At 43.2% G+C, this 27,831-nt stretch overlaps 1 protein-coding gene across 1 annotated transcript in view; it reads left to right on the forward strand.

Annotated features, from left to right (window-relative positions):
* The first annotated feature begins 2,590 nt into the window (after positions 1-2,590).
* Positions 2,591-27,831, forward strand: part of COL2A1 (collagen type II alpha 1 chain) — an 82,136-nt gene continuing 56,895 nt past the window's right edge. Inside the window, exons 1-14 of the mRNA XM_044443150.1 lie at positions 2,591-2,684; positions 6,391-6,597; positions 9,340-9,356; positions 10,455-10,487; positions 10,585-10,617; positions 10,736-10,789; positions 13,411-13,512; positions 16,073-16,150; positions 19,232-19,276; positions 19,399-19,452; positions 23,582-23,635; positions 25,036-25,089; positions 26,195-26,248; positions 26,364-26,417. Of these exons, the coding sequence (XP_044299085.1) occupies positions 2,591-2,684; positions 6,391-6,597; positions 9,340-9,356; positions 10,455-10,487; positions 10,585-10,617; positions 10,736-10,789; positions 13,411-13,512; positions 16,073-16,150; positions 19,232-19,276; positions 19,399-19,452; positions 23,582-23,635; positions 25,036-25,089; positions 26,195-26,248; positions 26,364-26,417 (933 nt within the window). The remainder of the gene's footprint in view (positions 2,685-6,390; positions 6,598-9,339; positions 9,357-10,454; positions 10,488-10,584; positions 10,618-10,735; positions 10,790-13,410; positions 13,513-16,072; positions 16,151-19,231; positions 19,277-19,398; positions 19,453-23,581; positions 23,636-25,035; positions 25,090-26,194; positions 26,249-26,363; positions 26,418-27,831) is intronic.

Genomic DNA, 27,831 nt, shown 5'->3' on the forward strand with positions numbered 1-27,831 from the left:
AAGTCCACAGCCATCAATAACAGCAATTATAATATATATTATTATGTAATAATAGCAGGAGTTAGGTCAGATGGCATTGCTTATTTTTAAACCACTAAAATCTCCCCCTCCCTGCTCCTTTCAAAAATTGTTCTAATAAAACATTTGGAAAATGTTGGGACAATCTTATTTCTCTTACATCCAAGTCTAGGCTGGACATTCCTTGCTCCCCCACCCTCACCCCCCTTTTGCTGTGATACTTCTCAGCTCTTTAGCTCTGTCTACCCATTTGCCTTGCTGTTTTCCCCTACTTCCCAGCTTCTAGCCTGCCCACCCCTTCAGCTAATTTTTGACTAGCCAGGCCCCCATGGCAGGTATTATATGACTAGCAGCATCCTACATGAGAGTCATTTGCTAGTGGTGCCCACATCGGTTCTCAAAAGTGGCCATGAGTCCAAAAATGCTAGGGAACCTAGATCTGAATACATTTGTTAGAACAGCTTCTGGTCTTCATCTGGGGGGGGGGGGGTGACAGGGAGAAAGAAGAAGGGAAAGAAGTACTAGGTTACTATAAAATATCCCTGCTGGTTGTTGGTGACCCCCTCCTCATTCTCTCTTTTTAAAGAAGTGCGTCTTCCCCCCTGCGCTAACAACCAGAAGAGCAACGATCCCCGGGGATCGCACGCTCCCCCGTCACGCACGAGGGCAGATCGCCACGGAAGCGGCCTGCGCTGACGCCGGTGCCTCCGCTGCGCGCCAGGGGGCTTCAGCCACGTGCACCGGAGCCAGGCCCGGCTGCGGCCGAGTTCCCGGGCATGGGAAGCGCTCGCCTAGCGAGACGCTCACCTAGCGCAGCGGCGCGCTTTCCAAGTCTCCCAGGGAGCTGCGCAGCCGTGCAGGACGTTTGGCGCGCCACCAAAATCTGATGGACACCGCGGCCGAGGCCAGCGATTCCCCGGATGTGCTAGATGCTCGAGACGAGGTCGATGGCTTTAGCCAGGGCTTCTCGGGCTGCAACGTTGTATGTGCACGTTAACAGGGTGGGGGGGGGGGGGACGACGCGCGCTTCTGAGCGTGCACAGGATGGGGTTGCGAATCACCTTCTCAGCGGCTTTTCTCCTGCTTAGATGGCGATGTACCCTTCATCCTTGCACACTTTTCCCGGTATTGCAGCCGCTGGAGCAGAATCAGCCGTTTTTCCTATCCCGGGGGAGTCCAGTACCAGGGCGGGGGGAGTCGATCACGCAGGAATCGGGGCGCAAATCTGTGAAATTGCTGTGGTGCTCCGTAGAGATAGCAGAGAGAAGGGCGGACGTGAATGACACGGCGGACCGTCATGTTTGGCTCGAAGGGCGCCACTTCTGTGCCAATTACACCAAGAGGAGCCACCTCGTCATCCGTGGCCGCGAGGTAGCCACGGGGCTAGGCTGAGCTTCTCAAGGGTAGCGTTAATCGACGGGATTGTTGCTCTGCTCCCGTTCTTGCAAATCTAGGACTGGACACCCATCCCCGTGCTCACGGTGCAGAGAGGAAGGATGGGGCACACCCCCCCACCATCACCAATGATAGGGTTTTCCTCGAGGCCGAGTTAAATTGAAGAGGAAAAAAAGCCTAGAGAGAAGGAAAGCCCAGTTTGGGCTTCGATGTGGTTAGTCTGCAAAGGGAAGCAGAGAAAAGAGAGAATCTTGATGAGGGAAGAGAAGAAATTGAACGAGAGATCTTGGGGAAACTGGGTGGGGGGGCGAGTCTATCTCTGGCCTAGGTAACTGGGGGCTGGCGGCGGGACAAACGCGAGAAGCGAGGTGTGTGCGTGTAAAGGCTTGAGGCAGACTCGAGCATGAAGCAGCGATGCGTTTTGGGCTGCCGATTGGCAGAAGAGTCCGTTGTAAGGTAGAGGCAGAGTCTGGAGAAACCGAAGCGACACCGGATTGGCTCCAGACGCCAGTGTTCTTAGCCTCTTGATCCGGCTCAGTGGCATCGCGCTCGCCTCTCTGCTGCTTCTTCCCGGGGCGCTCAGCCTGGTCCTTGCTCCTTTCCAAGGTGGCTTGGGATGCTGTAGGTGGAAGTCCAGCCGGAGGCAGCTACGGCTGGGCGAGGGGAATGAACCATGAGCGCTGGCTGGATGCACACTGAGTTTGCCAGCCGTCGAGCTCCCGAAACGGGAGGGGTTTGGGGGGGCTGTTGGGGTGGAGCGGGGGGGCAGGAAGAATAGGGCAAAATACCCCTCCCCCCGTCGCCTGGTTGCCACCCTTTTGGCTGCAGGGCTTGCACTTGAGAAGATCTGCCAGGAGGGAGGGGTCTCTAACTTCGGGGACCAGGCGCTGGGCTCAGGTTACAGCTCAGCTGGGGGGCAGGGGAGGACTGAGACCTGGGCATATACACAGGCTGCTAGAAGGCAGAGGGGAGCATAAAGCCACGGTGCCTCAGCCCAGAACACACGGCAGCGGGGTTTCTGCTGGGCCTTTGGTACTTTGGATTCTCCTGCTGTTTTCAAAGAATACAGGAGGATCGGCTGCATGAAGGCTCGGTAGCCACTGGGGAAACTACCACCACCACCTCCTCCTCCTCCTTCCTCATCCACACGAAGGTCCTGCATGTCTAACATTTAGACATGTTCAGCTTTGTGGATTCAAGGACTCTAGTGCTCCTGGCAGCCACTCAAGTAATTTTATTAGCAGTTGTCAAATGTCAGGATGAGGATATACGTAAGTTGCACTTTTCTTCTTCTCCTCCTCCTCCTCCTGCTCCTGAAACAGGGTGAAAAGACAACCGAAGGGGAACAATAAATTTAAGGGAGGGAGGAAAAGTTCAGGAGCAAAGATCAAGATTTTTTGGTGAGCTTGAGAGTTTGCAGCACTAAAATCTTTCTGCTTGGAGCTGGACACAGACTCCCTTCCTGCGCTTCATTTCTCCTCTTTCAGCTCGCAGGATTCTCTTTCCCATAAAAGCCACTGCTCATCATTTTGATTAGGATGCACTGCTGATGTGTGTAGGGGGAAAGCTTATTTCTCTTCATTGTGATGCTTGGTTGCTTGAGCAGAGAGCTGCATGCTCCACAATTCCAGCATTGTACCGTTTCTTCTTTAGGCCTTTGGAGTGGGGGTGGGGGTCGCAAGGTAGAGACAGGGTTTCTTAAAGAGTTGACTAAATCACTGTTTTCTTCCATCCAGGATTCTCTCCCCCAGCCAAAAAAAAGTTTAAAAGGTAGATTCTGAACTCAAACAAGAGAAGCAATAATTGAAAAGAATACTCACTGCTTGTGGCAGCAGCAGCCAAAGAGTTAACTGTAGGGTGGTGTAGTGGTGCAAAGTGGGATCCAGACAAAAGGGAACACTCTGGGGCAGAGAAGCAAGACCCTTTAACTTTTTAAAATTTTCTTTCTTTCTTTCTTTCTTTCTTTCTTTCTTTCTTTCTTTCCAAAAGAACATCTTTGTGCACAAAAGCTGGCCTGCCTGCGCTCCCTCCCCCAACTCAGTTAGGGATGTGGAATAAGGTGCAGATGGAAGTCCTGGGGAATTTGATAGCTAACAGATTTTTTTGTTGTTCTTGAAGAAGCAGAAGGGAAATTTTCCTCAATTCAAGAGGCCACCTGAAGGGTGCAAAGCATTCCAGAGACACATCAGTCCATTTGTTAAAGTATTCTCTTCACCCCGTATGCACACGCACACACGCACATACATTTAAATTGAGAGGGGGGAAATTTTTCTAAATTTGCTGAGTAGGATCTGTTCATTTATTCTGCATGAAAATCTTGCCCCCCACCATGGTTATATTAAATGAATGTTTTCACCAAAAGTGACAAAATTTGATATGAGAGGTGACGTGTAGGCAGTGTGCCCTGTTTGCCTAGAAAGCTTTTGTTGTCTGGGATATTATTCAGGGATGGAAAATGGAAAATGTATTGAGTAGAATGAATCCTCCCCCCAACGCACACACTTTGGGAAGGCTGCCTATTGCTTGAATTCCATCCCTCTTTCTATATGCTCCAGAATTTAAATCAAAAGCATAGAAGAGAACATGAAAAGTGGAGGTGGGGGCTCTCTCAGCCCCTAATTGCAGGCCATGCTTCTCTTTCTCAGCTTCAGAAAAGCGGAGTTGCATTTCTTTCATTCATGTACAGGAATCTCTGTGGCTGAGGTTTTGGAGTTCGGAATAGAGATGGCCTTGTCTTCAGTGTGGCTTTGGGTGACTCACAGAGAGCTGGCACTGTGAGTGCTACCAGGCACGGGGCTCATAGCACTATCAGTCAAAAGACCTTGTGCAGCTATTCCATCTTTCTCTTCTTAATCAATCTTCTGTGGTAAGGAAAAAGATGGGAAACTGGGTTACACTGGAGGGAGACACATGGAAGATGACATCATGTGGACCCCAGTAAAATAAGTCTTTGAAGGCACTTTGCAGTGCTCATTCATTGTAAGCTGCTTTTTAAATGATGGTAATCAATTGCACAGAGGTCCACTCCTTTTCACATCATTGTCTTGTAGTCATTTAGGCTAAACCATTGTGTTGTTTAAATGTAGAAGTTTGCAGAGAGGTAGGCAGTTTATTTATAACATCACCTGAAGCACATTTTGAAAGGCATATCATTATATGCTGCTTAGCTGAGGAGAAAGTGAGAGCTTGCCCTCACTTTGGCTTTTTGGTTAGTTTTGAATCATACTGCATCTTTTAGGAGTCTCATATTTTATTTAAGCATCTGTATGTGTATTTCTTTAAACTTGTTTTCTTTGGTCAGGGAATGAGCTCAATCCCTGCTCTATGAACATTTGTTTGCATTTGGCAGCAATAGCTTCCAGATGCTGAAACGCTGCCCGTATTTATTTAAACTAGTCCCTAACAGAGCCATGTGAATTGTGCTCTGTGTACACTCGAGAAAAGGCCCATTCATGAGTGGATGGGTCCCTTGGGCTCCTGCAGCCTCCCCTATCCCTCACACAATAGCCCCCCTGTCATCTTGCTGCTTCTGTCAAGCCTTCACCAGGATGCGCTTTTTTTTTGAACAAGAAAAAAAGCAAATGCCAAAGGGGCTCAATTTTAATGGGTTTCTGCTGACCCCTTCTCCATTAAGAATCATTTCTATCTAAATGTCATAACAGGAGGTCAGATGTTGGTCTCACTCTCGTTGAGAGCGCCAAAGTCCATTACTTTCCTTGCCATCCTGTTCCAACCTACTCACCCACTCACTGAGCTGTTACTATATTTTTAAATTGAATTTTTTTAAATTAGAAAAAAAGATTTAGCCCTCCCTCACACCTTGAGAGATAGCACTGCTTGCTAGATGCAGTTTTTCCTCAACTGCATGAAGAAATGGAGGGCAGGCAGGTGGATTGGAGAGGGTGTGCGTGTGTGTTTTAAAGTGTTTAACATTGCCGTTCCCCATTATTCCCAGGTTGTGGTGGTAGTTGTCACTGGTTAGAAACTCCAAAATGAATTATGAGTGTGGTCTTGGTATTGCACTGCTCTCACTGGCATCTTCAAGAAATGGCTTATGGGCTTGAATCTCTCCCATCAGATCTGCTTCCAATTCAGCCAAGTGACTTAAGAAGCAAACATTAGACCAGAGGCGGGCCTTCTTGAGCAAGTAGGCACTCCCAGAGGACGTAAACATTAGGGCAGTTTGCCAAATGGAGAGGTTTGCTGGGTGGATCGTTTGGGGTACACCAGTCCCCCATGACTTGAAGCCAGGTCAGCCTTCTTGCTTGTGTGGACAGTGGTGTGCCTGGCAAGTGCTAAAGAGGAGCCAGCCGCATGGCATGGAAGCAAGCCTAAAAGCCCGTGTCTGGGCCTAGAATCGCCAATGCCTTCTCTGCAAATGGCACCCCATACTCTCTGTCCAGAAAGAATGGTGCAAAAGGCAAGTATGTTTCAATGTAGTAGACCCAAATTCAAAACTCTGGTCAGCACCAAACCTCACTCAGTCTCAGTCTAGGGCAAGTCACTGTTACCTCATGAATGACTATTACCCTGGGCTTTACCTCACAGGGTTTTTAGAATAAATTGAAGTAAATGTGTATGGTCTTGTCTGCTTTGAGCCCCAAGGATCTGGGGCAAAGGAAACCTCATGGCTTCTCTGGTCTCCCTCCTTAACTGGCTATCTTCACTAAGCTTGTAAAGAACCTCAGCTGGATGGTTGCCTCCCTGTGAGGAGCCCTGAGAAAAATTTTGCCTGTATGTGTGGGATGGTGGGAAAAGCTACCTAAGCAGGTCACTTGATATTCCTATAAGTTTGGGGAAGATGGAGAAATACTCTTGAATGGAGCCTACCTGGAACAGAGGAGGTCACCTGTGTGCTCGTTATACAGGACTGCTGTAACTAATACTGATATGATGATCCTGTTTCTCTCTCTCTCCTTTTCTGGTTTTTGCTTCTTTTGTCCCCCATCCTGCTATTTCCTTTCCCTTCCGGCACAGAGGAGGCAGGCAGCTGTGTACAGAACGGGCAGAGGTATAGTGATAAAGATGTGTGGAAGCCCGAAAACTGCCGGATCTGTGTCTGTGACACTGGCACTGTCCTCTGCGATGATATTCTCTGCGACGAAATGAGAGACTGTCCCAGCCCTGAGATCCCCTTCGGAGAATGTTGCCCCATCTGTCGAACTGACAAGCCCACCGCCAGTGGTTGTAATTTATTTATTTCTGTTCCATATAAATAAATTACTTGGGAGATAATAGCAAAAAAGGAATGATTAATAGCAGCCATGGATGCAAACCCCAAGCTTGGTGGCATCCATGGAAAAGCTGGGAAAGGCTACTTCTCATGGTTAATCAAGGTGTAGAAAAGCTATACAGATGTGAGGGAAGGGAATGGTAGCATTATTGCCCATTGTTATTTTGTGTAAGGAAGCCTTGTAAATGAGTCCATAAAATGTGTAGCTGACAATTACCTTTTTTTGCAGCCAAACATGTCTATCTTAGCCATTTGTGTCACAGTCTGAAAAGGGGGAAAAATCTCTACAAGTTTACAAAAGCTTACCTGTGTTTGGTTACTTGGAAGAAACTTTTACTTTTCACAGGCAATTTTGGCTAGTGCCCATTTATATTTATTTATTTATGAAGTTTGTATGCCATCCAATTAGCAACGTCTCTGGACAGCTAACAGCATAAATAAATTGACGACCCACTCAGGCTGCAAATACAATATTAAAATTCAATATTAAAATATTAAATAAAAAGGTCTTAACCTGGCGCCAAAAAACATATAATGACGGTGCCAGGCAGACCTCTGGGGAGCGCATTCCACAGTCGGGGCACCACCACAGCGAAGGCCCTCCTCCGGACACCCTGTCTCCTAACTTCTTTCACAGATGGTTCCCGGAGGAGGGCTTCTGTTCTGTTTATACATCTGATCTCTGGTAAATTACCAAATCACCAGACACAGAGACACCCTGAGTCCAGTTCTACAGTGTCCTGTCTGACATGGTACCACTGCCTACAGGGGCCTTCTTAAGGACTAAGGAACTTCACAGTGATAATGTTACTGTGGCTTTCCTACCTACTCAGTGTTTCACTGTGATTTCTGTGATAGCAATTATAGGGTGGTTTGGATCAGTCCTATGGAGACAGGAAAGGTCTAATTAAATATTCGGTGCCCAAATCTTTTCCTTTATATGATAATTAAGCATGAGCTATCCCACTAAACCTCCATTAGGACCACTGGAACATTCCCAAACTTTTTTGTATGCATACTTAATTGGATTATAAACTTCATTATGAGCTAGCCTATAATTGCAATCCAGAAAAAGTGTAGTGATGCTGAATTTGTATTTATATAGTGCTTTTAATTTTTCAAAGTGTCTTAATCTATGCTTCATTGCAACAGTTAATCCCTTAACTCCCTTTCATGACTTTATGATTTAGGTACTCCACATTTTTCTGGATTGCAAATCAGAGATGTAAGGGGAAAAACCCTTATAGGATCAGGACTGGAGGACTTATGGTCATCCAGTCTAGGTGGATGAACTCCAGGTCCCATCAATCCTAGCCAATATGGCTAATAATGAGATATGATGGGAGTTGTAATACAGCAACATTTCGGAAGGTCAGATGTTCCTTATTTCTGGTATAGGCTATGGAGTTAGTAGGAGTGATTAAGAACTAGTAGAATTTCCTTTTTGGTGAACCCCTAACATTAAAATTGTCTAAGATGTTGGCAGAAAACATGTTTGGCTTATCTACTGTTTAAGAACCTCTTGTGCTACTGTCATAAGAGACTCTGAATGTATTAAAATGCATGTCTCAGAGTGACAGTCAGAGGCTATCTTTCATACACAAGATATTAGGAAAAGGTTAATAATGCTTCTGCATATCTCAAAGTGCTCCCCCGGGGAGATGCTTTGCAAAGTGATTGAAGATTTTGGGCTAAGGGTATAAAGAAACCATCCTACATTTTTTCAGTTTCCACAAACTGCTTTTTAAAACAACTTCCTTAATTCTAGCCCAGGAATTATATTACAATTAGAAGTGGCCTTTTAAACCCTTTTAATTGTTCTGGCTGCCTTTGACATACATACATACATAGACAGTGCAATGCTGCCAGAATAAGTAAAGGGTTGAGACTTGCAAAAGTTAATTGAGTCTTGCTTCTGCATGTTTATTTGCAGTTAAGCTGAATGTGGCTTTTAACCTTCGCATTTTGTGTGATGCTTGCCTTTAAAAAATCCCTAAAGCTATGGTTCTCTGTGCAATTATAGTGCTTAACAGATTAATCTAACCCTGTCTGATTAGCAGCAAGTCTGACTGATTATGGATTTCACTGGGGACTTGCTTCCTAGATTTAGGTTTGCAATCCAACCTACTCAGATCAGTTGCTGCCTCATCCTATGCATCTTTATTTGGAATTAAGCCCCACTAAATTCCAAGGATGCAATCTCAAATGTGTGCATAGGATTTCATCTTCAGGCGTATGTCATGGCACACAGGATCACAACTGCAAATGTGCACTGCTGCTTTGATAAACAGAGCTGCAATTCCTGTGGGGCAAAATGGAATTAAATTGGCCAAGCCTGCTGCAGGACAGCTTTGAACTTGCAGTGATTGACTTGGAATCCTATTACTCTCTCTGTGCTTTCCTGCTTTGTCCCTTTGCCTGGGGCCCTGCACTCCAGGTGTAAGCATTCTCTGCATATAATTTTTCTGGGGCAGCATCATCTCCGAGAGGGTCTTAGAAAAGCAAACCATCTCCCTGCATTACCACAGTCTAGTCACAAATTTCTTCCTTGTCTTCCTGTTCCCTTGTCTTGCTGTATACATCTTGTGTGACCAGGTGAAGGTATTTGTTAATACTAAAATGCCTATTTAATTTTCTGCAACATGATTTTGATGTTTTCTTTGTTTCTCTCCCTCCTTCCTTTTTCTTAACAGGGCAACCTGGCCCCAAGGTGAGACAACTGAATACTTTTAATAACCATAACTTTATGTGATTGCTTTGTAGGGTTGCCAGCTTTATTTGAGTTTTAAGGTCTTGTTACTTTAACAGCAGCTTGTCTTGCAAATTTACTGGTTTATTTAGATTTTACCATTCCATTTTCCCTTCTACTTTAAAAAGTGGGATAAAAATAGAATTTTCATGTCACTGTATCCCAAAAAGCTCCTGACTTCTGCAGGTTGAGATGCTGTAAAAGGCAGAGGAACAGGCAAGGAGCAGGTCAGTTGGCAGCCCTGCTACACACATTTAGGACTTCCCTACACAAGTAGTTTAACCTGCTGCTTTGCTGATGCCTCCTCTTGTTTGTGGGAGAAAAATGTGTCCTTTACACAAGAGTTGTCCTCCAGTGTGTATTTCTATACTGTTAAGCAAGCACAAGGTGGTATTCTGGTATTGCTGCAGTAGAGCAGCTTTGTGGTAACGTGCAAAGTTTTTCCCCCAGTTTGTGGTGATTTAAAATTTAATATCAGTTTTCCTTACTCTAAGCAATGAAAAAAGGCTGGAAAACATAGAAAAGACTTTGTGATGAAAAGACTCCACAAACATGTCAGTGAGAGATAATGAGTGCACAGTAAATGCCTTGTGTAGAGAAGAACTTACATTGTACCTTGTTCCCACTCTCCTGTGATGGAGAACAGGAGCAAGTCATTGAAGGTTGAGCCATTGCAACAGAGACATTATGTATGGTTTGGTCTCTTGGGCATGAAATGTGATTGGTCTTCTCATAGCTTGATCTAGTGAAAAAAGCAGAATGAAAAAAAATCAATGGGTACTTCCACTGACTTCAGTAGGACTATTTACACTCAGGTTAAAGTTCTGCATACCTACCACTTTTGGGAAAATTGGATCCAAGTGCTCTCTAGCCCTTTCAAGTCCCAAAGGCCAGCCCGCAATGAATGTTCAAGTGTAATCAGTCTTTGTAGCCAGAAATCAAAATTGTGCAAGTGCAGACACATAACAGTGCATTGCTTGTGTATATGCACAGGTTCTTTAGGTTTGGTATTTCAGTTTCTGTTTTTTTCAAACTCTGTGCACTCTTTGTATTTTGCAGGGACAAAAAGGAGAACCCGGTGATATTAAAGATGTAAGTCTCAAGTTTGCTGAATCTACTATCTCTCATACCTTTTGAAAGCTTACTTCCAACTTAACTTACCATATGTGTGTGTTTCTCTCTTGTCCAGGTTTTAGGACCAAGAGGTCCCCCTGGACCACAGGTAGGGAAATAATTTTTGTTCTCCTACTCCTTGTTTAAATGTTTTGAAGAAGAGGGATTGGCGGGGGGAACCTTTCTGAATTTTTTCTGAGCAAGATCTCTGTTGTTACCTGCTGCAGGGACCTTCAGGTGAACAAGGACCAAGGGGAGACCGTGGAGAGAAAGGAGAAAAGGTAAGCCCATCCTCACACACACACACATCAGGAAGTTCAAGTGATTAAGACTGCAATTCTATGCACTTACCTGGGACTAAACCCTATTGATCTCCTTGGGATTTACTTCTGAGTTAACATGTGCGGGGCTTCTTGTACTATATGAAATGAGGAAGCATCCAACTAATATCCCCCTTGCAGTTTAACTTGCTGTCATCAAGGCAGATCTAAAGACATATGAAGCTCACATTCACATGCTTCATTAGGTACAAAGATTGTGGGAACTTAGGTCAATAATTACAAGGGCTGTAATGGCCAAATAACATGGCTTTTGCCCTTAGTTGGTGTGCAATGTGGTTAGTGTTGCATTAGGATTGGGAAGATCTGGATTCACATTTTTGCTCATCCATGAAATGTAGCGATTGACTTTCAGCTAGTTGCTGTTTCTTGGCTTTGCTGCCTTCACTTGTAAGGCTTTTGTAAGGATAAAATTTGGGGCAGATGGGGTGGGGGGAAAATCATCTGTGCTATTCCAAGCTGCTTGGAAAAGGATGCAGTAAAATGTCATAAATACTCAATATTCAGTATTGAAACACGTAAACCAATAGCACGTTATCATATTCTAATTAAAATCAAATTCTTAAATGGCAGTATACTTTGCAAGTTACAGAAAAGGATTACTAGCAATTTGTAGCTATATGAGAGTAAAACCTATTCTTGTGTGTGGTCTTCTAAATAAATCTGCAAAAGTTGCATGTCTTCAACTAGCTTACTAGCCGACTTGCTCACATATGTCTGAAATCTGTTTGTGAAAAGTGAAAGCCTGGAAGAAAAGAGCATTTTGCTTCCCTCTTTATAAAAGTTTCTCTGTAAGATCACCTGGAAACAATGCTGTCTCACCATAGGTAACTAGGATAGGGAATCCATACAAGCATGAGGCTTCCCAGTGCAATAATTTATTCTAATCCCTTGTCCTCTGAAGTTCACAAAATGCCTTCCCATTGCAGTGGCTTCTTTAAGCATTTCTTAGCAAGATAAAGGTCTTCCTTTTTATTCATTGATGATGGATGCTTTGCAACCTCCACTGGATGGAATTGCATGTGCAGATATGTGTGCCATATTTCTGGGTTGGAGAATGTATTTATACCGCAGGGACTATGAATGTAGGCTGCACTAATTGAATCATAGTTCCCAAGTCACAAAAAATACTTGTTCACTTTACTCTGCACTAATCAGACCTCATTTGGAGTACTGTCTGGTTATAGATGCTGCATTTCAAGAAGGATGCAAAAAGACAAATTGGTTCAGGTTTAGAGGAGGGCAATGAAGATGGCCAGGGTGTGGCAGTCAAGTCCCTTGGCAAAAAGTTGAAGAAACTGTGCTTAGACTACAGAAGAGGAGACTGAAAGGGGACATGATAATTCTCTCCAAATATCTGCAGGACTGCCACACAAGGGAGAGCAAAGATTTGTTCAGACTCACTGTTAGGATTTGGCATGGTTGGGTAGACCCCACGGGGGGTGGGAGGGTGGGGAAAGGGTCTTTCCCTGTCCCTGCAGCATTGGACCTGCTGTAGCTGCTGCTTTCACAACTGTAGCAGCTACTTCACTTACTGCACCCTCCCACCACCGAGATTGTCTGGAGGGGAGCAATGGCACTTCTGAATGAAAGCTCCCAACATCAGGTCAGGTATTGAATTTTGGATTGGCTAACTTGCTGGACAGCCAGCATGGAGCTGAGCTGATAACTGGCCTGGCTTGGGTCCCATTTGGAATGTCTCCTCTGCTGCCCACTGGGAAGACTGGTTGAGGGGACTGATGAGGGTAGTTGTGGGGTGGAAGGGTGGTAACTGAAGCAGCAGCTGTATGGTAGCATCAGAGTTTGGCTGGTGGATGGGCAGTGGGTGCTGGGGAGTTGAACTCTGATGAATTCACAAAGCCATGCTAAGGGCCCACTGAACCCTGTTCTTTGCCACCTTAGAGGATTGGATCAGTGCTAATTGATTTAAGTTGTAAGAAGACAGATTTCAGTGGAGCATTAGACAAAACCTTTTATTAGTAGCTGCAGTTCCAAATAAACCTAGATAAAGGGCAGTTTCCCTCTCATTGGAGAGATGAAATTACTGAGCTCTAAATTTCCTGCATTGAACAGGAGGGTGGACTAGATTCAGATCTACAAGGTATGATTCCCTCTCCCTGTTTCAGATTCTGAACATTTTTTCTTGATATATTTTACTGCAGTGTTATAGTAACTGCAGGCCACAGACTGTAGCTTGTGAAGCATCATGTATTATGATGTTGTATGAGTGTGTAGCTATTGATACATCACTCAGCATTTTAAAGGTTGGTATAACATTCCTAGGAATGGGGCATTAATGCTCAACTCCAATTAATAGGGAAAATTAACAATAGAAAAATGGAAACATGTTTCCCTGTGCATGTTCACTCTGAACTCAACAGGGCATAATTCTGAGCTGACATGTATAGATACATTGTATAATATGCAAATAATTAATGTCATAGAGCTAATGCAAACTGTGTATTTAAAGAAAGAAAAAAAATATTTACTGCATAATATGAGGATGTACATAACTAGTCCATAACCTGAATGCCTTGAAACATTTTTGTCCTTGTTTTCTATAGGGTGCTCCTGGCCCACGTGGCAGAGATGGCGAGCCTGGAACACCTGGCAATCCTGGGCCTCCTGGGCCTCCTGGACCTCCAGGTCCCCCTGGCCTTGGTGGAGTGAGTATCCTCAACTTGGCTCCCCCCCACCCCCAACGTGGTTTCTGCATACCAAAATGTGTGGTCACAGAAAGTGATGAAAAGAGCTTATTCACTGTGCTATCGATAAAGAATTCCCAGTGTTCCAACTCAACAAAAAAAGTAATTCAGTTCAGCCCATATAACATGCTACCTAAAAATGCCAGCTATTCAGAGTATAAAAAAATGCTTGTGATCCGTCCAAACTGTCTTTGTCCTTTTTAAGTGTTTTGTTAGCTGCAAAGTTGCACTGCACTAGCAAAGTGGCTTGCAGAACTTACTTTAGGAGACCCTGCAGTTGTCAACACACACAGCTCTAGAACAAGGCAAAGTTGGACAAAATTCCTCCAAAAATAGCTGAACCATCTCTACCAAGCTTGCCTTGCAATGGATAGCTGGCTGCAGAGGGGATTGAGAGTCAGTGAAACAGGTAGGGCCATTGCCTACAGGGGTTCGTCCATAGTCTGGCTGATATGGAAGATTTCCCTCTGGGTGATAGTCCAGCTGAGGGTTATCCACAAATGGATTCAGATTTAGACTAAGAACCCAGCAAAGAATTAGATAGACATAATCAACCAATTGGTTTCAGTATCCTTAAGTGCCCTTCTTTCTGTGCTGCATTTTGGCCCCACAGTACATTTGTACACTCCTGTGCAGATGATTTTAAATTCATACCTGGTTAGTGACATCAAGCTTTTCTAGGCAGCTCTAATTCTGTGAACTCTGGCATCTTTGCTTATAGTAGGAGAGTAACTGTTGTACCAACAAGGTCCATATATATATATATATATATATATATATATATATATGTATGTATATGTATATGTATATGTATATATGTATTTATATATTTATGTATATATATATATGCCAGGGAAATATTTGAAACATTAATTAAACAGTGATTTTTGGTTGCCTAAATTATACATGGTATTCCAGATCAGCTAGCTATAGGCCAATATAGTAAGTGCTAAGCTGATTTTAATTCTGGTACAAGTTTTGAAAAAATCAGGTGAGCAGCAAGTCTGGACAAAACATACATTCCATTGAAGAGTACTCTTAAAGTCTTACAATTTAGAAGCCCTAAGGAAACATGCCTGTGGCCTCTAGGCAGCATCTGTGGATAATCTGGATTCCCTGATCTGCAGTAGGAGGCAGCACTTCAACCTTGATATTGGGAATCAGCAATCTGATCTCCCTCCTCTCACAGCCAGTGACTGTGCTGGCAGCCCTCCAAAGTTGAAAACTCAGGCTTGGGGCAGGGGGAAGGGGACATTTTAGTGGAAGGAGATCAAAGCAGCCAGAATATGAGCTATTCTGATGTCTGTGTAGCCTCCTTCTGTCCCCCCCCGCCCCCGCCCCAAATGTTCTTGCTAGATGGAATAAAAAGCCTGTCTAAGGAAATATACATGGGGAGATGGAGAGGCAAAGAAGGCCTCTGTTGCTTCTCCTGCTCTTCATCAGATCACTGTAGGCCTCTGAGTTCATGTTCTTACAATCAATAATAGGACTGTCCCCTAATATACTTTGGTCTCTCTCTCACTTTCTGGCTCATGCAGAATTGCAGTTCGCTGCACCTGAACAATATCAGGAATGTGCACAGTAAATTATACTTAATGTGTGCAACTCTCTGAGCTTGCAGTAACTGATAATAATTTTGATACGTTACTCCATACGTAGGGTGCATTTGCAATGTCATATTTGGTAACTCCAGCCTTTACTTATAGTTATCAGTAACATCTGAATTGCTATTCTTCATGGAAACATGCCATGAAAAGAGTGACGAAAACCCACACCTTTTTTAAAACTATGCTTAAAATGAAACCATTTAAAACTATGCTTCAAACTTTTCAACTAAACAAAGGAGCAGTTAAACGTTTTCAGGAATAACCAATCCTGAGGTTGCACTTTTTGGACATGGATCCATGTATGCAGGAGCTTTTAAGGTTTCCTTATGTGGAAATGTTTGCAAGTGCTTTTTGGGAGTGTGTGAAAGGTGAGCCAAACTGACTTGATGGCATCCATTTTTAAGCTGCTGCTCCTAAATATTTGATACATTCTTCAGTACCTTTAGATTCACCAATGTGCCTGTGTGGATTTGTGTTTGCTACAGACACCCTGACTCCCAGTATTCTGAATAACTTTTTGTTTGTGAAAGCAGCTGTTGGAGAGTTTGTGTGCCACTTAACTGATTTCTAGCACTGCTCATTTTCTATTGTGGCAAATGTTGAAATGACATTTCAGCATGGTCAACTGCAAATTGCCACTTAGGCTGTTTTTCCTACCCCAATGAAATCCTTTCCACAAATATATCATCCAATCAAACATTTGCATGGAGACCTGAGCTCCAAAGAGAGTCAAAATGTAAAAAGAGAACCAGCTTGTCCTACTTTCTTCCTCTGTGACATGGCATGTCACTGCCCATCAGATAGTAAAGGTTTTTGAAAAGCCTTCTCGAGTTCCTTATTGTATGAATGTTCTCCATCACATTCCACATCGCACTGAAATCAGGCATGTTCCTTTTTGTGGTTTATCTTTGTAGAACTTTGCTGCTCAGATGGCTGGAGGATTTGACGAGAAAGCAGGTGGTGCTCAGATGGGAGTGATGCAAGGACCTATGGTAAGGGCCAAGAGAGTTTCCAAATCCCTTGAGCTCATGTTGATGCTACAAAGGTATAATTGGTTTTATATTAGTTTAGCTGGCGTGGCATGATGTTCCCTCAAAGAGTGTTGAGAATTGTGGCTTAATTGCTCTGGGAACTGTACTCCCAAGGTTACCTGAAGACAGTGTTGGATGCAGAATTTTAAGAGCCCTGGGCAAGGCACGTTTAGCCTCACTGGACCTGGAGGAGGTGGCGTGTACAAGCCAAGAAGTCTCTCACACTGCCTCTGGCTTCCTGGTGTGCTCTGTGCAGTGTAAGGATGACAGCACTGCTATGCCTTAGTGAAATACCTTCCTTTGTTACTGCTGGAGCAAACCCATCTTAGGGAGAGGCAATGAGAACTGGACCAGTTCAAAGTTGTGAGACAGAGGTGCCCTGCATCACCTAGCATGCCAAGTGCTTCTTTTGCATTGAAAATGGTTTGGTAGCACAATACATTTTGCAAAAACACAGAGAAATTGGCAAACTCAACAATCCCTATAGATATCAGTGAATGTCATGATGGTACAGTCATCATGAAAATGAGGCCCAATGTACGAAAGGCCATAATTCTTAAGGCACATTTGCTTTGGAGGTAAATTGCATCAAATTAAGTAAAAGTTATAAGGTCATAGCATATATTCTAGCTGTTCCTAAATTTGGAGATTAGGTGTCCCTTTGATTCCTCTCCACTGTTTCAGACATGCAGATTTTTTTAGCCTGTGCTGGGTTCAGAACAAGAAAGCTGAAGCCGCATGGACTGAACAATTAGGTGTTCCCACATCTAATGCTTATACCTTCAAAACTGGTATGTACATTGTAGCATATTAGATGAGAACCTTCTCCACAATATTCTATATGTGGGAACGTTCAGACATTCACTCCTGCCTCCTGCCTGAAGTTTCAAATGGTACAGTCCAGCAGCAGATACATCATTGAGTGCTTCTATCCACACAGCGTATTTTTTTCCTGCATGGAAATCATGTAGGAACCAGTGCAGGGGAACAGGATAGGAAAACTGGCCCTATTCACATGGCTGTGTAAAAAAAATCACATAAGTGTCTATTTTGTTAGTATTGTAAATTTAGATGGTCTCTGTGGAGGACATAGACATACATGAAGCTGTTCAGATCTGACGATGAGAAATCACCATCTAAATGAACCTGAGAGCATTTTTGTATATGAGGCTAGAAAGGAAGTGCGCCATTTGCAATTCACTTAGCACTCAAATAGGAATTACATTTATGTTACCAAACTTGCTTCAAACCTCTCATGTGAAAATGCCTCATGTTCACATAGATGCTGTATTGTTTTGTTTATTTCTATCCTGTCTTTAGAACTGGAAGGATCTCCAAGAAAATTTACAGAAACAAATACATGATAAAAAAAACACTGGGACTGCTTCTAGGCCCTCCTGTGCAGTCTAGCTGATAATTAATTAATTAATTAATTATATGTATACTCAGCCTTTTTCCTGCAAGAAATCCAAGGCAACTTAATGTAATCCTTCTCTTCCTTACAACAACCTTGTGAGGTAGGTTAGGCTGTGGGTCAGTGACTGGCCCCAAATCACCCAGTGAATTTTGTGACCAAGTGGGGTCTAGGGTCCTGCTTCTCCTGAGTTCTGGTCCAATACTCTAACCACTATACAAAGCTGTCACTGTAGCAGCATTGGACTGATAGGAAGCCCTACCCCTTGCTTGTATATATTGTGGCTTGTTTACAAGCACAATGCATTGATGGGGCAGATTCCATCCTGATGTTAAGTAAAAGCAACTCCTTCAAAGTCATATTATCAATAGCATGTTCTCTACTATCCGTGGCCCAGCAAATCATGCTTCATTATTTATTTTTAAAAACATTTTTATCCTGTTTAATGTCAGAGATGGATCTATAAACCACTTACAGAAAAAAAATAACAGCATGATAAATAAAACATAATCTTTACTATATATATATAAACATCCAGTAAAATACAATCAACCATTAACCATTAAAATACTGGGTGAGGAAAAAGGTTTTGCCTGGCACTGAAATAAATGAAGAGTTGACACCAGGTGCACCTCTCTAGGGAGCAGGTTCCATAGCCAGGGTGCTACCACAGAAAAGGCCCTTCCCTGGGTAGCCATTCTTCCAGTCTCTTTCAAAGAGGGCTCCTGGAGAAAGGACCTCAGTGGAAGATCTCAGAGTTTGGGCAGGTAAAGAAATGTTCCTTTAGATATCCAGGCCTCAGCTGTTTAGGGCTTTATACATCAGTGCTAACACCTTAAATTGGGTCCAGACTTCAATTGGTAACCAGTGAAGCTGATATAGGACTGGCATTACGTGGTCATGACTACCAGTCCTAGTAAGCAGCCTTGTGGTTCTATTCTGTACTGATTGAAGTATCCGGACCGTTTTCAAGGGTAGCCCCACATCAATCATATTACAACAGTGCAGCCAGGAGGTTACCAGAGTCTGAGTTGCCATTGCTAGGCTCTACCTGTCCAGGTAAGGGCATAATTGTTTACTTTAAAATATTTAAAGTAAATATTTATTTAAAGATGTGAAAAAACAGCTTTGGGCCTTCACGTCCCTTGCCAGATCTTTCTAAGCTGTGTGCCAGCATAGTTGAAACAGTTGATTATGGACAGAAAAGTAGTAGGGAGATTTATTTAAGGGATGGGTCACTGTTGCACTTGGATCAAGGACTGAAGTAAGCAAAGGCAGACAGCAGCTACTGTTCTTCAAGATCCCAAAAGACTTCAGCAGGAAATTTGTGCTCTCTAGCATTTCTTGGCAAGCTGTAAATGAAATTCAGGCTTAGTAAACATGGATCATTTCCAAGAGAAAGCGAGTGCATGCATGTGTGTGTTGCCTCAGAATGACTTCTATAAATAAAAATAGTCCTGGATGGTGCATAGAGAGAAAGGAAGAATTAAAGGAGCTATTTCAAAGCAGCAAGTGCAGTATTAGCCCTGCTCCATTTCTTCATGACCATGCAGCCAAGGCCAAGGTTCTCCCTTCTAACGCTGGAATTAGCCTTTTTTATAATTTTTGATTTCTGTTTCCCCATGTAGGGACCTATGGGACCACGAGGCCCTCCAGGACCACCAGGATCTCCCGTAAGTATTAAAATCTTACACTCTGGTCAGATGAGCCCCCAAGTTTGAAAAATAATACAAAAGGAAAGATTTTCCATTCTTAAGGCAACCACTGAGGCTCTTTCTCTTACATCTACTTCCAGGGTCCTCAAGGATTTCAAGGCAGCCCTGGTGAACCCGGAGAACCTGGTGCTAGTGTGAGTAGGCAGGGGCTTTGTCCAAGACTGGGTGCCCACATATTTGTGATGCAATTGACTGCTCATATGCCCCTCTTGCTATTGCCAAGTGTGTCTGCAAATTTCCGTGTGGCTTTTGTGTACCTAAAGTGCAAGGGAGGACCAGCTAATGGTCAATCAAAGTATCTCATCTAGGGATTCTGAAAACATGTGCATCTCCCAAAGGCAAAGTAAAAAAGATGTTTGGAGCTTTGTAACTGAAGTCTGTCCTTTATGTTACAGTCACAAGATGGAGAAGATTGATAAATGTAATAGGATTGGAGTGGGCAGGAACCTCTTCTCCACTCTCATCACAGCAGAACTCAGGGTTTTTTCATAAAAAGTCAGTGACCAGTAGATTTAAGAAAGACAAAAGGAACACTTCTTCACACAGGACAGGATCATTTGCTGCATTAATGGTAATGCAGAGGCTTGTGAAATTTTGCAAGGAAGAATTGCTGCATGGGATGCTGAACCTTTTTCCCTCTCATTGATTCTCCCCCACCTCTTTCCCCCACTTCAGCTAGTTACTTTCAGGCTTGTAATCAGCCAGGAGGCAAAGGGAGAGAGGGCAATGCTACCGAGAGGTGGAAGCCATGACCATTATGAAGCAATGAGGCATTTGAACCCCTCGGTTGCCTTCTATACTGATGGCAACCTGTGGACATGTTATATGGAAGCCTGAGGCTTACCACATGTGCTCTGAACCCTTTTCCATCTTGGCTCCTGCTATCTGCCAGAGCTAGGCTGAAATTATGGGCCTCAGGGGTAATTCATGTTTTTTTGAGAGTGGGAGCAGTTACTGCAGTAGTGAGAACTCTTTTTGGGGGGGGGTATCAGATTATAGCTATTATCAAGGATGACTACTGACATTTCTAAGCAAGGTACTAAAACAAGTGGTGGCCTTTCAGAACCAGGCAGTCTTTGAGAAAAAAGATTATTTGGATCTGTTCCAGTCTGACTTAGGGTCCATTTTTGAGACAAAAACATCCTTGGTCATCATTGTGGATGATTTATGCCTGGAAATGCAGCTCTGTTGGTTCTCTTAGACTTCTTGATGGTTTTTGATTCCATTGATCATGGCATCTTGAGTGAGTTCGACTTGGGAGGGGCAATTTTCTCATGATTCTGGCTCTTCTTATAGTAGTAGTCTTAGAAGGTGGTGCTGGAAGATGTTTATTCTCTTCATTGGCATATGGGCTGCTGCAGGATTTAGATGCTTTTTAACATCTGTATGAAACTATTGGGAGAGGTGTAGACTGCAGTGTCAGTAATATGCTGAAGAGAGGCAGCACTACCTCTGTTCTCAACTTGCAAATTCCAGGAAGAATGCAGAACCCTTGAAAAAGTGTTTAGAGTCAAACTGAAAATGTCAAGCATTTATGATAATCGATCCAATAGCCAAAACTTGCTGGGTGGTTCAAAGAATAAGATACAAAACAGTAAAATAACACAATAAAATGTGATAGTGCTGTAATGAAACATAATAAACAATAGTTGCTTGCCAGTAACATAGTAGTAACATAATATAAAAAACTTTAACACATTGCAACAACAAAATAAAACCAAATTAACAACCAAAGCAAAAGCTAGCAGCAGTGGGACAATCTTAATCCATTGAAAATAGAAGTGCTGTGTACAGGGAAATTGACTGATCTGAATGGAAGGACATTAATGGTTCTGGATTGGGTTATGCCTCCTCTCCATCGCCAAGGGCCAAATTCACAGTTTGGGGTCTGGACTCAGTTTTATCTGTTGAAGTACAGGTGGTAGCCAGAAGTACCCTTTACTGTGAACCTACTACTGAAAACTGTTCTAGCCTTGGACATAGGTGCAATAGTTATAAAAGTAGAATAGAACATTGTAAAGTGCTTTATGTAGCACTACCTTTGAAGATGACCTGGAAATGTCAGCAGCTTCAGAATACAATGTACTTGTTGAGTCCAGATGCTCGGAAGGCACTGCAAGATTCTGTTAGATGCACTGGTGTTTTAACAGTTTGGGACCATCTGCACCCGTATAAACCTACTCATGTTTTAAAATTCATGTTGGAACCACTATTCATTGGCTCACCTTTTAAGAGCAGTTGAATTGGCAGGCACTGTTATTTCCCTTTTTGGGCTGATCTTGCAATAGTTAATGGCTGAGCACCAGACTTACTTTTTTAAAAAACCAGTTTCCACCTTTTACTGCATCTGTCTTGTCATTTAAAGAATGGGTGAATAAATCCATCAAGTGAGAGTCTCTGTTTGAGGGACTGTAGCAAATGCAATTGTGTCCCAGGGTTTAGCTGCTGCTGATGGGCTGGTCACACATGCTGTGGGCAGTAGTCAGAAGCCTGTGTGTCATAGCAATTGATGGACTTACCTGTCTATTGCATCCTCTTGCATGGGTTTATCCTGGAAATGGATAATCAAGGTGGAAATTGCTCATGACCCTCCTATCCAGATCATAACTTAGGCAGTAGAGAAGTGTTTAGGAGGTTGAGGGGGAAGAAATGTGGCTCCTGGTCAGCTATGGATCTGTAGGTGCACTTTGGAACCCTGGGACCAACCAGAACAGTGCTCTGGCATCATTATAGACAAGGCAGTTCTGATGACTTGCAGTGGAGAAGGGCAGAGCACATGTTCTGCATGCAGAATCTCCCTGCATTTCCAGTTAGGACTAGGAAAGGCCCCTGTCTGAAACCCTGGAGAACTCTTGCTGTAGGCATCAACAGTACTGGGATTGATGGGCCAGTGGCTTGGCTCAATACAAGCCAGACTCTTGAGTTCTTAGGGTGATTTGCATAGGGGTATTGTTGGTATTTAAGGTATCCTCATCCATGGTTACCAGGTTGGTGTGAAACTGTGGCACAACCTGGTCACACACTGGTGTCCTAACAGTACCACAGAGTGTCAAGCAGTCCTCATTGACCCGGAAGCAGTCAATGCTAGTCTGGCTATGGAATGGATATCAGGCAAAACAATCCTGCCAGCCCCCTCCCCAACAGGCCTCTTTTCTGGCAGAGAGGAGCTTCATCAGTGCCACTGGAGGCATAGCCTCCCCAGAAAAGCCAGCTATACCCATATCTCCCCTGGTTAAGATCAGATTGGTGGTATTCTTGCCCCGATAGGCCCTGAGGTAGGTGGGAGTGGGTTGCGATGGCTTTGGGTCCATTGGATCCAAGGACATTCCTTTGTTCAAATATTTTCTCCAGCATTTTCTGATCTGCTGATGTCACGACTCCAGTATCTGCCCTATCTTGCTGCCCACTGGAACTGGCTTAAGGAGCAGAGGAGAGCTGCACTATAACAGATCAAGGATTTATTTTGCCAGCACCCTGTTTCTCATGGTGACTGGTCAGATGCTCCATCAGGAAGTCCACAAGCAGGATACTGGGAGTCCATGAGCAGGAAGACCAGCATCTTGTTCCCAGAGTGGCCAATGAGATTCCCCAATGTGAAGGCCAAAAGTAGGAGGATGCAGTAATGCACTCTCACTTACATTTCACAGAATGTAAGAGGCATCCTGGCTCTGATATTGGAGATAATATATAGCTACCATGACTAGTAGCCATTGGTAGCCTTATGCTCCATGAATTTGTTTCCTTTTAAAGCAGTCCAAATTACTCGCCATCACTGCATCCCGTGTTGGCTAATTTTGTAATGTATGTGCTGTGTGAAGAACAACTTCCTTTTAATTGTCTATTATCTCCCATTCAGCTTGAGGGGATGACCACAGGTTCTGGTATTATGAACACTTTCTGCTTTCTCCACATTATGCATAACTTTATATATCTTTATCATAACCTGCTTTACTATACAGCGATCTGTAAGCAACAACATATCATGGAAATCTACTTAATTTCTGCAATGTAGAAAGACAGGGTTTTAAGAAAATTAATGCATAAATCTGCAGATGGGGAATATGAAAAGTACCACAATGGTTGAGAAGCTCACAGCTGAATAATGGCCAGAACCCAACATACACTGGTTTCAAAAGTCAAGCAGGCCCTATTCACATTTTGACCTGCTGCCTGCTAGTGAATTATAATGATTTTGACAAGTAGTCAGTAGAGTCCATATAAAAGGTCATATTTCATACCTAAATATGTTTCTTTTTTCCCTAGGGTGCAATGGGCCCTCGTGGGCCACCTGGACCTCCTGGAAAACCTGGCGATGACGTGAGTAGTCTATAACTTAACAACATGGCCTTCCAATAGCTGGCTTGGAGAGCTCTGGCTAAACAGGTGTGGGAGGAGTTCATTGCAAAGATCACTTGAACATAGCTTTCCCCAGCCTAGTATTGTCCATGTTGTCTGGGGCTGATGGGAGTTGTAGTCTGACATGTTTGGAGGACCCTGGGTTGGCTCAGTTATCTTTAATAGCAAGACCAAGTTCTCTCTGTGTGTTCAGCCACCCCACTGTAGGCTAAGAATGGTTTAACTTGGGGAACTGTAGAAATGTATTTTTAAGATGAAGGGTAACTAGCAAACTCTTGCAGAGTTCTCAGGGTCCTTGTCAGACTACAGTTCCAAAGATGCTTTTGGAAAAGTCCTGGTATAAGCTGGTATACAATCCATGTTTGTAGGATAAATGTACTTTTTCTATGTCCAACAAGTCATGGGGGATTTTTTGCAAGAATGACAGAAATGTATTTTGTAGCTTGAGTGATTGAAGGTTCAGGGTTAATTTGAATTTACTGTGGCAACTGAAAGGGTTATGGATATTATAAACTTCTGTATGAAAGGAGATATAAAATACAAGTGGAACTTACAACAAAATGTTGTGGTGTGGAGTGCTCCTATTCAGTTTCAGCCAGTCATTTATGTCTTCTTCCAGTACTTCTTTCAGAGTACTCCATTCTCTTTCTCTCCAATTAGGTTTTCCTTCCAATTTCCCCACAACTCCCCAACAGTTGGTATTCCATGTCCACTGAGCACACCTAGGTCTTGCTAGGTTGATTTGGGGATTCTTCTAGTATTTGTTTTCCTAAAGAGGAACATACACAGGCCAATGTTTAAAAATCAAATAATAGTTATCTAATTACAGAGCTTTTCTATTTGAGGCTGTTAATAGCTGCATTTACTTTCAGCACATTACCTTTCCTGCTTTTCCACCACATATCCTCTAGGTGGCACTGTGGTATAGTGAAGTAGCACAAATGTATTGTGATGTGCCTCAAGTCATCTCTGAATTATGGCAACCCTATGAATGAAAGCCCCCCCCCCACCCCCCATCCATGACAGCATTGCTCAGCTAATGTAAATTCAAGAGCAATGGCACAAATACAAAAAGAAATAGTGTTTTCTTTGCTTTTAATGTCATGTTTTCCCCTCTCTAAAAAATTGAAAGTGTCGTTTAAGAACATAAATGAAATTCAAGGGTCAAGAACTTGTAGGCATCCACGATTAGTGACTGACAAGTCTTCATTAAATGCCTTGTGTAGAAAATTTTTGTTTCAGGACAGAGCACCAAGCGTTACATGACTCTTGTTTTCTCTTCGGTCCTCATGTTTTGTGTATGTATAGTCCTTTTTTTAAAAAAAAATTAAGTACATTTTATCTACTTTGCATTTTTTCAGGGTGAAGCAGGCAAACCTGGCAAAGCAGGAGAGCGTGGAGTACCTGGACCACAGGTACTGGATTATCTGTATCATAGTGACTGACTGCAGACATCACTTTCCTAATAGCGCATTCCATTGGTGGAAACAGGCATGGTTTTGGAGGAAATCCTCTGCAATATTGACCCAAACACCTTCTTACTCTTCCTGGTGACAGGCTTAAAACTGCAAGATCTAAACCTTGCTTTTTTTAAATGGTGGTGGTATTTCACAGAGAGTCTAGTGGACCTTTGGCTTGGGTTATTGAAGATCCATGAGAGCTTTTGCTGAATTCAGCTTTGAAAAATCACATTAGCACTCAGTGTTATTCCAAGTTCCACAGTGTAACTAACTGCCAGACTCATTTTCTCAAGATGGCAAGTATTGGTCAGTTATGCTAGCATAAGATGGCAAGGAAAGAAATATTAGCAGTTGCTACTGTGCATACTGTTCAAGACAAAATCAAAATTCTGCCACAAGGCAACCCAAATTCTGAATGCCAAATAAAACTGAATTCTTTAACCTATTTTCATGATACAAATTAAATAAATTTGCATGGCCATCTTATGAAATTTATTGACTTACCCTAAGAAACTTGCTTAAATGAAAAGAAAGTTGAGAGACTCAGAATGCTAAATTGTGGAGTCAGCTCCACATTCTGTGGCTGTTGGCACAAGTGGAATTGTCGAATATACAGAAACCTGTCAGGTGAGTTTGGCTTAATTTGAAGGGCCAGAGAAGAGAGTCAGCCTATGTGTCATGAATGTCTGTTATGATGTTAATGGTTTACATCACAATTCTGTCTGCCCCGCTGTGCTGAGAGTGTTGCTGAATCATAAAGAGGAAGGGATTGACAGGGAGAAGAGCATTCAATTGCTGCCTTGTATGTTTATTTTTGTCACCAGAGTCCAAATAAGCAGAGAGGCCACTGCAAAACATAGGATGCTTTTTCTATTTCTGTGCTACATCCTTTGATTCAGACCCATATCTATGGGTTGGCTAGGACAGAAACTTTGAGCCCTAAGCTTTAGCATATAATTGCTCGCTATTTCAGCTTTTCTGAAACTCAGTGTTTGTGCTCAAAAAGTTTTTGTGGGTTTTTTTTCTTTATGTGTAATGATCTCTCATTTATTATTTTTAGGGTGCTCGAGGTTTCCCTGGAACTCCAGGCCTTCCTGGTGTAAAAGGTCACAGAGTAAGTCCAAAAATATAGACAGGGGTTGTTACTTATTTGGTTTTGCTTTTAAAACTTTGTCTGCACTGCTGTACCAGGAGATTGAGTGTGACTCAGGTTTTCTCCCTTTTCTTAGGGATACCCTGGATTAGATGGTTCCAAAGGAGAAGCTGGTGCTCCAGGTGCTAAGGTAGGAAGCATTCCTCTTTCATACTTCTCACCCCAAACTGTGAATCAGGGACTTCACACTCCCTTTAGGAAATCCCTTCATGGATGTTATTAGTCCCTTTCAATGAGTGCTTCCCAAATATATAAAATTGTCTCTTAGTTCCTTCTGTTAAATGGAAGCCAGTAACAGAACAAAAGTGGAATCTTTTGTATGTTTAGAACTACAATTACAAAAGAGGAGGTGCATCCAAAGATGGCAAGGTTTACAAAGTATAAGCCCTTCTTCTGTCTCCAAGTGAAAGCTGCTAGTAAAAACAAACTTTTTTTGGACATTCATCTATATAACAAGTAGATGATTGGTTTTTTATAGTATTTACATCAGTTTTCCCCAACTAGTACCCTCTGGATATTTGGTCCGCAACTTCTCACATTCCTGATCATTTGCTATCCTGGTTGGGGCTGATGGGTGTTGAAGTACAAAATGTCTAGAGGCCACTATATTGAGGTTAATTGAATTACTATAAGCACACCGTAAAGTGCCAAACACTTTATTTTTTAGGTTGTAGTGCATATTTTAGATTTGCACTGCTGCCAGCATTGAAAAGGGGGAGATCCCTCCCCCCCCACACACACACACCTTAAAGGAGTTGTTAAAACTCCAGCACCTTTACAAAGGGGTTTTCTGGAAGGGATTCCTCTGGTTTCTTCAGGAGGATATATGCAGGCATCAGTGCATAAATTACCTTGGAAAAAAAAAAGCTACATGGATCCCTGCCAAACATACCTTTTTTTTACCACCATGGGTAAAACAACCTGTAGAAGAGCCCTTGGTTTTTTAGTGTGACTGGTTTGAAAAAGAAAGACACTGGGCTGGGTGTGGTTGCCACAAGAACCAGCCATGGCTACTTACCCAAGAAGGGTTGTTCTGTAGCATGAACCTGATCAGTATCTTGGATAACTCACTGTCTGGAAGCTGAAAGTGGCCATTACAGAAATCTAAGGCTGAATGGCATCCTTTCTTAACCCACTGAAAGAAACAGTCCATCCCACCCTCTCCTCCATTTCTGCCTCTGTGCCAGAGAAGATGTCACCAATTGTGATGCAGAGCCATCATCTTGCTGGTCACTGATGCAGTCCTTTTTGCATCTAATGGAGTGTCCTCTAGTGCTCAACCATGAGAATAGAAATGATAATTTTTGCAACCTTCCATGTATGGTGTCCCAGCCCAGATATGCCTTTTCTCAGTATTTAGTGGCAAAGGCCAGTGCGGTGTAGTAGGTAAGAGCACAGAACTGGGACTTAGGCAATCTGGTTCTAGTCCCCACTCAGCCATGGAGCTCACTGGGTGACTTTGGATTAGTCACTGACCCTCAGCCCACCCTACCTCACAGGGTTGTTGTTGTGATTGAGAGGAGGAGGGGAAATATAAGCCGCCT

This window comes from Varanus komodoensis, unplaced genomic scaffold, assembly GCF_004798865.1.
Source record: "Varanus komodoensis strain SLA01 unplaced genomic scaffold, ASM479886v1 scaffold41, whole genome shotgun sequence".
Taxonomy (NCBI): domain Eukaryota; kingdom Metazoa; phylum Chordata; class Lepidosauria; order Squamata; family Varanidae; genus Varanus; species Varanus komodoensis.